The 12805-nt window shown below is 38.7% G+C and overlaps 1 protein-coding gene across 2 annotated transcripts in view; it reads left to right on the forward strand.

Annotated features, from left to right (window-relative positions):
* The window catches only part of TFEC (transcription factor EC), a 91451-nt gene that overhangs the window by 65644 nt on the left and 13002 nt on the right, over nt 1-12805 (forward strand). For both annotated transcript variants that reach the window (XM_077265024.1, XM_077265025.1), the window contains 2 exons: nt 10229-10282; nt 10588-10663. In XM_077265024.1, coding sequence (XP_077121139.1) covers nt 10229-10282; nt 10588-10663 — 130 coding nt within the window. The remainder of the gene's footprint in view (nt 1-10228; nt 10283-10587; nt 10664-12805) is intronic.

The following is a 12805-nucleotide window of genomic DNA, read 5'->3' on the forward strand; positions in this document are numbered from 1 at the left end:
TCCCCCTGTGCAGCAGCGGAAACTCGACACCTAACACTAGGGTAGCTCATTTTTAGAAATTGCATGACACGATACATGTCACAATTTTATTTTTATTATAGTTCCATAATATGGTCATGTGACTCAAGTATGTTATACATAGAAAAGCATATGCTAATGGAAAAATAGCTTTTTATGGGGCTTATTGTACAAACAGTAATAATATTACCGAAAATGGAATTTAGCACTATTAAATTATTTCATGGGCTCTGAAGCAAATGGGGGTTGTTTGATATGGTTATTTTCATCTGCTTTAAAGCATCTGTAACAGTGTGGGCATTTAGACCTCGATTCCTTAAAATCAGCAATTTTCACTGTGATGAAGAAGCCAGATGCTCCAGATTCATTAAGAGGTGTCCTCACCAGTGACTGGAGTACAATTTTTGATGTAAAGAATGCAACAGCTCACAATGCCCTGTCCTGCTAAATTTCAGTCCACGTTGGTGGAGCTGGGAGACATTTTTGTGAAAAATCTAAGTTGCTCAAAAAATGTCAAAGTATTTCACACCAGAATTTTTGCAAAATTGCTTTGATGAACCAGACCCCCCTTGGTTTGGTCAACACTTTTCAATAATTTCCCCAATTTATTGAAGCCTGTACTGATGAATGGGATACATTAATATAATTATATAATTGTCTAAGGGTTTTTCCGTCTGTCTGTCTGTCTGTCTGTCTTTCTGTCTGTCTGTCTGTCTGTCTGTCTGTCTTTCTGTCTGTCTGTCTGTCTGTCTGTCTGTCCTGGAAATCCCGCGTCTCTGATTGGTCGAGGCCGCCAGGCCTCGACCAATCAGAGACGGGCACAGCATGGCGACGATGATGTCATAATGGAAATCAATCGACCAATCAGCGACGGGCACAGTATCGACGTAGATGTCATAATGGTTGCCATGGCGACGATGATGTCATAAAGGTTGCCTCGACCAATCAGCGACGGGCACAGTCTGCCACGAATTCTGAAATCATCATTGTTCATATACTACGGGGACATGCATATTCTAGAATACCCGATGCGTTAGAATCGGGCCACAATCTAGTATATATATATATATATATATATATACACCTTATTTTCTGGTGTATAAGACGACTGGGCATATAAGACGACCCCCAACTTTTCCATATAAAATATGGAGTTTGGGATATACTCGCCTTATAAGATGGGGGTCATCTTATACGCCCAGTCATCTTATATGGCATGTGCGGTCTGGATGGTTCCCAGGGTCTGGAGGAGAGGAGACTCTCCTTCAGACCCTGGGATCCATATTCATGTAAAAAAAAGAATAAAAATAAAAAATATGGGATATACTGCTCACCTTTCTGGCCCCTCCGCTCCTTACCGTCTTTGTCTGATCACCGCCACTAGAGCTTAAATCCCCAGGCCTTTGAAGCAAGGGATTTCTGGCTATAATGATGTCTGACAGAGTGACCCGAGGGTCCAGTAGAAGTCAGCAATAAGATGAATATAAGTATTTTATTTTCTTTCTAACCGGTCATTTATGGTTCAGAAAAATGGGGGCCACTGATCACCATTTTGCTGAATCTGACTGATGCAAACTGCAGATTTTTGTCAAATTCGAGTAGAATTCAATTTGGTTAGAATATATTAATTCATTTCTAGTTATTAAGTATATTTTGTCAAATTGTCCTATTTGGGTTTTAAAAATTATTTTAATAATCACTGAATGTTTGTCTAAAAATTAGGATGTTTTGTTATGTTGAACTCAAACACATAAAGTCCTTGGAAAGAAATCTGAACAATATGCAAATTATTGTATTTTTATTCTTATCCCCTTTGAAAAAAAATCAAAAAAGTTGAAATGCCAAAATTATCACTTTACAGTAAAGCAAAAAATCAGGTGCACTGAATAATAGGGCAGCGGCTTATAAGCAAAGTGAGTTGCAGCACATAATAGAATTTGGTAAGAAATACTAGTAAATGTTCCCCAAACTTCCTGCTATATATTTCCCATTATCTCCATTATACTTACATTTCGACGGATAAAAATAGGCTATGCTCTAACTGTAAATAGATTAAATAGATTTTTTCACATATGTATTAGAGTGATTATCAATGTATAACCTTTTTTAAATGGAATCCTGAACACCATTAATTTAAAATTTAGTACCAATATTCAGAGTTCACCCATTCGTTGTTAGACAAGTTTGAATTACATAATCAGAAAAAAGGGAGTTATGCTTTTATTATTATTATTATTATTATTATTATTATAGTGCAATTTATTCATGGCACTTTACATGTGAAAAGGGGTATAAATAATAAAAAACAAGTACAATAATAATGAAGCAATACAGGTTCATGAAACAACACAAGTTACCGACTGGTACAGAAGGAGAGAGGACCTTTCCCCTGAGGGCTTACAGTCTACAAGGGATGGGTGAGAATACAGTAGATGAGGGCAGAGCTGGTTGTGCAGCTGTATAGTGGCACAATGTTTACTGCAGGTTGTAGGCTTGCCGGAAGAGGTAGGTCTTCAGGTTCCTTTTGAAGGTTTCCACGGTAGGTGAGAGTATGACATGTTGGGCTAGAGAGTTCCAAAGTAGGGAGGATGCACTGGAGAAATCTTGTATACAGTTGTGGAAAGGGGAGACAAGAGGGGAGTAGAGAAGGAGATCTTGTGAGGGTCAGAGATTACGTGTAGGTAAATACTGGGAGACTAGGTCAGTGTTGTAAAACATATTGGCTCTAGAGATGGGTGGATCGATTGGCATGACTCCGGTCAACCAATCAGGTCAGAAGCCTATGATCCGCAGCCAGGAGGAGTTATAGACGTCTCAGCTAGGATACTTTTCAGACCAGACCTTAAGGATTAACATAGAGCGTGGGAGAATTTCAAAAGGTTTTTCAGGGTATACAGGGGGAGTTAGGGGATTATATCTCTTTATTGAATGCAGCATAGGTGCTGATTAAGGTGCTAGTTTTAGTTCAGACATTAAATAACTGGTCACAGATTCCCTTTAATGACCTGGCGGATAGATTGGAGTTCTTTGAATCGATTCTCCTATCTCTAATTGGCTCCATTATTTGAATTGATGCTTATTAACTCTAATTTTGTGCTCAGCCATATGAAGAATTCCCTTTAAGTGGTAAATAAAGACGATGGAATTCTAGAAAAGACAATGTGTGGCGAATAATTAATCCACAAAAATGATCATTATCGGCCAAAATATTGATTTTTACACAGCAAAAAATGCTTATAATTGTACAATCACAATGGCACAAGTGTTTTACAACACTTACTATTTTGGTAAAGATAGGGCAAAGATCACCAAGCATGTTTATTCTGTCCTCTTAGTTTAGAAGCTCAAAAACAATGATGACCTTGTGATCAATATGAACATCATGCATTTCCATAATCAAATTATTTTGGGAAACACAAGATCCTTTCAAATGTTGGCTGCTGATCAACTGCATAAATTAATTATCTCCTATTAAATGTGTTTCATGATAGAACAATTGGCTTTTAAGAGCTTACAGAAAATCCATTCAATAAGTATCTATATTAACGGATTAACAGCTTGAAAAGTTACATTCAATTAGTACTCAACATTATGAACCTTTTACTGTTTATTAATGTCATGAAAAGGAAACACAGGATTCTTTCAGTGGAAATATTCAAGAAATCTGATTACAACTGAACTTGGGAATGCAGAAAACCCTCACTACTGGATGATGGTTAAATACACTTTTTGTATGGGAAAGTACTATAAATCTTGACATCCTGATTAGCTCCCAGGAAAAATAATGTTTTTTTTACATGTATAATTATTTTCACAATTGGCAGGGAAATGTTATCCTTTGTAGGCGGGTGTACATAAATTTGGTGGGTGCAAGGAATAAAGCTGAATGATATTGTTTTACTGCATAGTGTTTTGGTCATATCTGTAACTATAGAAATTGTTTTTCTCTTTTGCATTGACTTGGCAGTATATCATTTTCAATAGTAATGGCATAATGAGGTTCCATAACTTTTTCATTTTATTTAGTAAAGTTATGTAAAATAAAAAAAAGCTAGCTGCCATATAAAGGGAATATGGCAGTGGGTTTTTGCTATGTAATCTGAGGACAGCATAAGGTAGGGATTAAAACAGAGAACTTACTAATGTGTCACTTCTCAATCTGTGTGCTATTTTTTAGTCACAATGAAGGTTGTATCACAAGGACATTATCATTTCTTGTGACTAGCTAGTCCCATGCCTCCTGGTCTCACTCAGCCCCCTCCTGTGATAAGCAGCTTAGTCTCTATAGACTATGTACATACAGAGCCTGGTGTGGGTGTGGTCAGTTTTATGAGCTCTGCTTCATGATGCATCTAAGATTTCTGATTTTGTCATATCTGCTGCACCCACAATAGGGTTGAGCGACCTTAACATTTATAGGATCGGGTCGGGTTTCACGAAACGCGACTTTTTCAAAAGTCGGGTCGAGTGAAATCGGCCGATCCTATAAAAAAGTCGGGGTCGGGGTCGGCCGAAACTCGAAACCCAATGCAGTGCATTGGGTTTCCAATGGTTCCCAGGGTCTGAAGGAGCGGAAACTCTACTTCAGGCCCTGCGATCCATATTTAAGTGTAAAATAAAGAATTAAAATAAAAAATATCGCTATACTTACCATCTGATGCGCCCTGGTACTAAGCGGGAACCTTCCTTCCTTAGAATCAGCCTTCCAGGACCTTGCGGTGACGTCGCGGTGACGTCGCGGCTTGTGATTGGTCGCGCGGCCGCCCATGTGACCGCTCGCGCGACCAATCACAAGCCGCGACGTCACCGTGACGTCACCGAGGGTGACTGTGATTGTGATTGGTCGCGCGAGCGGTCACATGGGCAGCCGCGCGACCAATCACAAGCCGCGACGTCACCGCAAGGTCCTGGAAGGCTGATTCTAAGGAAGGAAGGTTCCCGGTTAGTACCAGGGCGCATCAGATGGTAAGTATAGCGATATTTTTTATTTTAATTCTTTATTTTACACTTAAATCTGAATTCCGATACCAATTCCCGATATCTTAAACATATCGGGAATCGGTATCGGAATTCCGATTCCAGATTCAGAAGATCGCCGACTTCATGGCCGACCCCACACAGGGGTCGAGTCGGGTTTCATGAAACCCGACTTTGCCAAAAGTCGGCGACTTCTGAAAATTGCCAACCCGTTTCGCTCAACCCTAACCCACAACACTAAGTGATACATCATTGAAATCAGGGTCTGCACGAATATGGTATCATTAAATACGCCAGCTCGGCATGCAAAAAATAAGCCCTAACCCAACCCGAGATCACAAAAAACAGAGACACTTTGAGTATCGGAAAATGGCGCAATTTCTTTTTTTTAACAGTTTGGAATTTTTTTCACCATTTAGATAAAAAAGAACCTAGACATGTTTAGTATCTATGAACTTGTAATGACCGGGAGAATCATAATGGCAGGTCAGTTTTAGCATTTAATGAACCTAGTAAAAAAAGCCAAACAAAAAACAAGTGTGGCATTGCACTTTTTTTGCAATTTCACCGCACTTGGAATTTATTTCCCGTTTTCTAGTACAAGTCATGGTAAACCATATGGTGTCGTTCAAAAGTACAAGTCATCCTGCAAGAAACATGCCCTCACATGGCCATATTGACAGAAAAATAAAAAAGTAATGGCTCTGGGAAGGAGGGGAGCGAAAAAAAAAATGCAAAACCGAAAAAAGCTCTAGAGGTTAATGGGATAAATAGAATGTATTACTTTTTTATATGTTTTTTGCCGCTTACTGTCCTAATTTACTATATTTGTATCATCAGTAGGTTAAGTGTTTGAGATAAATCATATTTCATAATATATAAAGTAGATATAAATTTGTTGTACTGTATAAACATGTTGCTTTTTTTTTCAATTTTAAGTATGCTAAATATTTGGAGGCTCATTGTAAGCATATCTTACTATAATAACTGTTTTCTGACACCTAATACTGTATTTCTACCTCTTAAAACAAAGAATATTTTTAATTTACATCTATTTCAAATTTCATAATGCTTTTAGCTTAGGCCGGCCTCACACTAGCGAGTTTTACGGACGTAAGAGCGCAGAAATTACGTCCGTAAAACTCGCAAAATAAACGGCACAATTATTCTCAATGGGGCTGCTCCTATTAGCCGTATATTACGGTTCAGTATTATACGGCTTTCTACGGCCGTACAAAATCGCAGCATGCTGCGTTTGTCAGCGTATTGCGCAAAAAAATCGCTAATGAAAGTCTATGGGGGCGAGAACAATACGGATTCCACACGGACCTGCAGTGTGACTTGCGAGAAATACGCAGCGGTGTTAGTGAAAAGTCAGGAATTCAATTGCCGGCTTTTCATTTCTCCTGCACAAACCCGACAGGATATGAGACATGGTTTACATACAGTAAACCATCTCATATCCCCTTTTTTTTTGCATATTCCACACTACTAATGATAGTAGTGTGTATGTGCAAAATGTCAGCGCTGTAGCTGCTGAAATAAAGGGTTAAATGGCGGAAAAAATTGGCGTGGGCTCCCGCGCAATTTTCTCCGCCAGAATGGTAAAGCCAGTGACTGAGGGCAGATATTAATAGCCAGGAGAGGGTCCATGGTTATTGGCCCCCCCGTGGCTAAAAACATCTGCCCCCAGCCACCCCAGAAAAGGCACATCTGGAAGATGCGCCTATTCTGGCACTTGGCCACTCTCTTCCCACTCCCTGTAGCGGTGGGATATGGGGTAATGAAGGGTTAATGCCACCTTGCTATTGTAAGGTGACATTAAGCCAGATTAATAATGGAGAGGCGTCAATTATGACACCTATCCATTATTAATCCAATTGTTGGAAAGGGTTAAAAAAAACACACACACATGATTTAAAAGTATTTTAATGCAATAAACACAGCGGTTGTTGTAATAATTTATTGTTCTCTCAATCCATCAGGAACACCCTCGCTTGGAAAAATAATAAACGCACAAGATACATACCTTCTGGTGAACCGTCTCGTCCCACGAAGTAATCCATCTGAAGGGGTTAACTAATATTACAGGCACGAGCCCTGCTAAATGCAGCTGTGCTCCGTGCCTGTAATCCCCGGCGAATGAATGAAATGTAGGTCATTGACCTACATTTCCTTCAGTCGCGGTGAGGCGCCCTCTGGTGGATGTTCTCATGAACTGCAGCCTGGGAACTTTTTCCCACGCTCCAGGTCATATGAGGACATCCACCAGGGGGCGCATCACCGCGACTGAAGGAAATGTAGGTCAATGACCTACATTTCATTCATTCGCCGGGGATTACAGGCACGGAGCACAGCTGCATTTAGCAGGGCTCGTGCCTGTAATATTAGTTAACCCCTTCAGATGGATTACTTCGTGGGACGAGACGGTTCACCAGAAGGTATGTATCTTGTGCGTTTATTATTTTTCCAAGCGAGGGTGTTCCTGATGGATTGAGAGAACAATAAATTATTACAACAACCGCTGTGTTTATTGCATTAAAATACTTTTAAATCATGTGTGTGTGTGTTTTTTAACCCTTTCCAACAATTGGATTAATAATGGATAGGTGTCATAATTGACGCCTCTCCATTATTAATCTGGCTTAATGTCACCTTACAATAGCAAGGTGGCATTAACCCTTCATTACCCCATATCCCACCGCTACAGGGAGTGGGAAGAGAGTGGCCAAGTGCCAGAATAGGCGCATCTTACAGATGTGCCTTTTCTGGGGTGGCTGGGGGCAGATGCTTTTAGCCACGGGGGGGCCAATAACCATGGACCCTCTCCTGGCTATTAATATCTGCCCTCAGTCACTGGCTTTACCATTCTGGCGGAGAAAATTGCGCGGGAGCCCACGCCAATTTTTTCCGCCATTTAACCCTTTATTTCAGCAGCTACAGCGCTGAAATTTTGCACATACACACTACTATCATTAGTAGTGTGGAATATGCAAAAAAAATGGGGATATGAGATGGTTTACTGTATGTAAACCATGTCTCATATCCTGTCGGGTTTGGGAAGGAGAAATTAAAAGCCGGCAATTGAATTACCGGCTGTTCACAGATATCGCGCTGAATAAAATCTAAATACAGAATATATATATGTGTCTCAATGACATATATATATATATATATATATATATATATATATACTGTATATATGTTTTCCCGAACATTTGAGCACATAAATCCATTAGATGTCGGTTTTGCAAGCCTGCGCGAAAATCTCGCAGTACGGATGCCATACGGATTACATACGGAGGATGCCATGCGCAAAATACGCTGAAACACCCTGACTACGGATCAATATTTTGGGAACATTTCTCTGTATTACGGCCGTAGTACGGACGTATAATACGTGGCGTATTGTCTTACGCCAAGTGTGAGGCCGGCCTTACTGTGATGTTCCATTTGGATCCCGAGCATGCAGAGGAGTCTTATTTGAAATGTTATCAATGACGTCCACTCTATGGGCTGGTCTCATTGTCTCTGGTAATGAGCATTCGCGGTTGTCTAATTCAGTACTTGCTCATTGTTCATTCCTTCCTACTCATTCACCCACTATGCCCTCTTTACTACTAGTAATGCCTTGCCAGTCTCAGTATGCTCCCACTGCCATACCATGCTTTTTTTTTTACTGAGCATGTGACTTGCATGCCCAGTCCAAGAAAAAAGCTCACTATCAGTTACTTTCTTAGCTCATAATCTCATCTCCATTGTCAAGCCAGTTGAATTATGAGACCACTATATGAGATATCTTTGTCGTGATTGGTATATTGGAGCTGAGATTAAAAGGGGTGAATTCTCAGTGGCATGGTTAGGAGGAGCTAGCGCTGCCTATAAACCCAATGCTTTGCCCTGTTGGATTAGCAGTTTTGAGCATTACAACATTTGGGTTGCTAATAGAAAGACCCATCAAGCAATTGTTTTTGCTTTTTTTCATATCATGTGATGATATAACTAATACAATATGCTAGTGCCAATTTGATTCAGTTACTGTGTAGGTGTTTTCATGTAATTTGGTTTTGAATTTAATCATCTTTACAGAATTTATAAATTAGATATTCTACATACTGGCTGAGTACTTATAAAATACAGTAATTAAATATATAAAAAGACAACAATTACAACAATATATCTTACAATGAACTCTTGGTTGCATTGTATAAAATAATTCAATTCTATTGCATTGGTTATAGGAAAAAGGGATTTGCCATTATACTAGTGGTAAAGGAATGGAGGATGTAAACAGAAGCATCTTTGCAATACAATTTTATCTATAATATTGCCTTTGTAAATGAGACCCTTAGGTTACATTCCCATAATTAGTATTTGATGAGTTTTTGCAGAATTTCTGCACCATTTCTGCACCAATTATGTAAATTAGGCTTCTTTTGTGTTTTCATTCCGTTTTTCCATTGTGTTTTTAATGTGCATTTTTATCTAATTTTTGACGCCGAGTTATTTTTCTCTGTTTGGTGTGTCATGCGTTAAATAAAGCTGCTTTATTTTTTAAACTTCCTGGCATTTGACATTCTCAGGTGTGGAACACAAGGGTTTTTGATTAGTTTCCACCGCATGTGCGTTTTTCCTGCACATTTTCTGCATCTAATGCTAGTCTATGGGGAAATTCCACATAGAAAACTCAGTGTACCTGCAAGAGAAATTGCCATGCTGTAGATTGGAAAAACGCTGCAGAGGTCAGTTTCCGCAGCATAAAAAGTAGCACAATGGGCATGAGATTTCTATAAATTTCATCCACTTTGTTGGTACTGTAAAACGTGGCATTTTTGACACAGAAATAATACGCAGTGTTAAAAAAAATGACAAAAGCTCATAGTGGGCACACAGCCTAGCTTGTTCTTCATGCACCTCTTCTGTTTTGACATTTCATTGTCAATGGTAACATACATGTGAAATAATTGATCCTAGTGGTAATACATGCTCAATGACATTTTAACTTTGTCATTATCCCAATTACTTGAGCCTCTGCGCAAGCACCACTTTCAGAAAGGGACCTGTGGTTTGACATTACAGTCCAGTTTTGGAGTACGTGACCACAGATTTTACAATTCGGGAGAGTGGCATTTGACATTACATTCAGAATATTTCCAGCATAATATCTGCTCTACATTAGTACCTTTAAACGTAGTAGGAATGCCCCTTTAATGTGTGTGTGTTTTTTTTTTAGATAATACAAGAGCCATGGCTAAAGAGCGACAGAAGAAGGATAATCATAATCTTAGTAAGGATATACATAAATTGGATATTGTCCCTTTTAAATTGTTGAGATATCAAAGCGTATAATGTGTCAGCATTAACACTTTGTTGGAATTTATTTGTTAGATTTTCTGCAAAAACTTTAGCAGAACTTTTATGCACTATTTAGTTTGTTTCATTTCCATGTAATTTTGGTTAATAACCTATAACATCTTAAAATGTCCTATTAAATTGTTGCCTTTAATTTTTAACTGAGTTACAGATAAATATCCAGGGATCTAGGAAATCTAGGCTGAAATAAGCCTTCATGAAATATTCATTGTTTTTCAGTTGAACGGAGGAGACGTTATAATATTAACTACAGGATTAAAGAACTTGGAACACTGATCCCAAAGTCAAATGATCCGTGAGTTTACAGTAAATTCCCTTACTTTATTTTGAACATTTTTAATATATACTTGACGTTTCAGTATTAGATTTATTATTACGCCAAGAGAAAACTGCTTCAATTCTGTTTATGCTAAGATGGCAGGTCATAGAAGAACCTCATCTATCTGCACAATAAATTTAAATGGAACCTGTCACATTGTACATGCAGTTCGATCTTTGGACAGCCTGGTATAGAGAAGGAGAAGCTGAGCAGAACGATATATAGGTTTATTGGAAAAGATTCAGTAAAACTTCTTCTTTATTCATTGAAATCACTGGTGTTTGTATGCACTGTATATGAGTCCAGTCGGCGGCCTTACTAGTGATTGACAGCTATCTCTACATGAACAGTCATATAACAAAGACTACAGTCACTGAATACAGTGGCTTTCGAAAGGATTCACCCTCTTTGATATTTTTCATGTTTTGCTACCTTGCAATCTAGAATGTCACTGTCTTTTGAGGGTTTGCATCAGTTCATGTAAAGAACATGCCTACATCTGTGAACATTTGTTTTTCTTGGTTTTTTTTTAAGCAAACAACAAATAGGACAAAAATAACTAAAAACTTCAGTGTGCATAACTATTCACCCCCTAAAATCAGTACTTTGTAGATACTCCTTTTGTGGCAATTACAGCTAAAAGTTGCTTTGGATAAGTCTCTATGAGGATTCCACATCTTGCCGCTGGGATTTTTGCCCATTCCTCAATGCAAAACTGCTTTAGCTCCGTCAAGTCAGATGGCTTCCTCTGGTGAGAAGCAATCTTCAAGTCTGACTACTACTAGAATCTCAATTTGACTAAGTTCTGAACTTTGACTAGGCCCCTCCAGAACATTTACACGTTCCTCCTTAAATCACTCGAGTGTTGCTTTAGCACTATGCTTTGTGTCATTGTAGAACGTGAACCTCCGTCCCAGTCTAAAATCACTGTAAGACTGAAACAGGGGGTGAATACTTTGGCAAGCTACAGTATGACTGTACACTGAACTTATTTATAGATATGCCAGGGCTTTCAACGAATAAAATGCACGTTTTACTGAAAATTTTCCCACAAAAAGATTGTCGATCTGATCAGCTCGTCTGCTCTATAACATCCTGCCTGCAGATCAGACACCATTTTCAACATGGAGAATTTCCTTTTGTCGACCCATTTTCCTTTTTGTAATTTTAAAAATGTAAAAGCTGAAAAAATATAAATATTTAGCCTAAAATGCAAAGAAATGTGTCATGTTTAGCTTTAGGCCTTTTAGAGATAATTGCTTAATTGTTCACAATAATAGTAATTTTCACCAGGGATGTCAACACATTTACATGCCACTGTAGCGAAGAGAAAAGAAAATAATTTACTGGGTAGAAAGGCAAAATTACAAATTGTAAATACACAGTGCTATATAATATGATGATTGGAATATAATAAGAGGATAAAACTTTGATGGGAGTGCTTCTTTAACAAAACCAATGATGCTCTAGATGTAGCTTTTCTATTTTGTCTCTACGGGTTCCTGGGTTCCTGTCAGCAGGGTTGTGCTCAGTAACCTACAGACAGTGTCAGGTCGGCGTCATTATACTAATTAAAATGATTTCTTGGTTCATGAAATCTGTCTTGTGGTTGTTGTTTAATCTTTATTTTCAGCTTTGAGTTAATGACATGCTCGTGCCCCAAGACAGGCCTGTGGGGTTCTTCATGTGGTGATCTGATTAGGTATTCATTATTGCAGACTGCTGACACTGATCCCTCAGTGACCTACCCCCTAGTTTACATAATGAATATCTGTACATACTGTGGAAAAAAAAGCCCTTCTGCAGGCAGGTGCCAGCCATGGCCCCTGTACTGCAGCATAATCGCATGTTTAATATCCCAATGATAAATGTGGTTGATGTTATTCAGATAGAAAGAAAAAATCAATTTTAAAATGGCGCCTGCTGCACCTGTGCAGTAGCAGCTCTCGGTGTACATAGAAGTGATCCGATAGCTGCTATTGTGCATGCTGGCGCCATTTTTAAATTGATATTTTTTTAAGGATTTCATCGCCCAGGTACCATTTTAATCAGTATAATGTCTGTAGATTACTATGCACAATCCTGCTGACAGGTTCCCTTTAAAAAAAACAGCACTAA

The sequence above is a fragment of the Ranitomeya variabilis genome, chromosome 5 (genome assembly GCF_051348905.1).
Source record: "Ranitomeya variabilis isolate aRanVar5 chromosome 5, aRanVar5.hap1, whole genome shotgun sequence".
Taxonomy (NCBI): Eukaryota; Metazoa; Chordata; class Amphibia; order Anura; family Dendrobatidae; genus Ranitomeya; species Ranitomeya variabilis.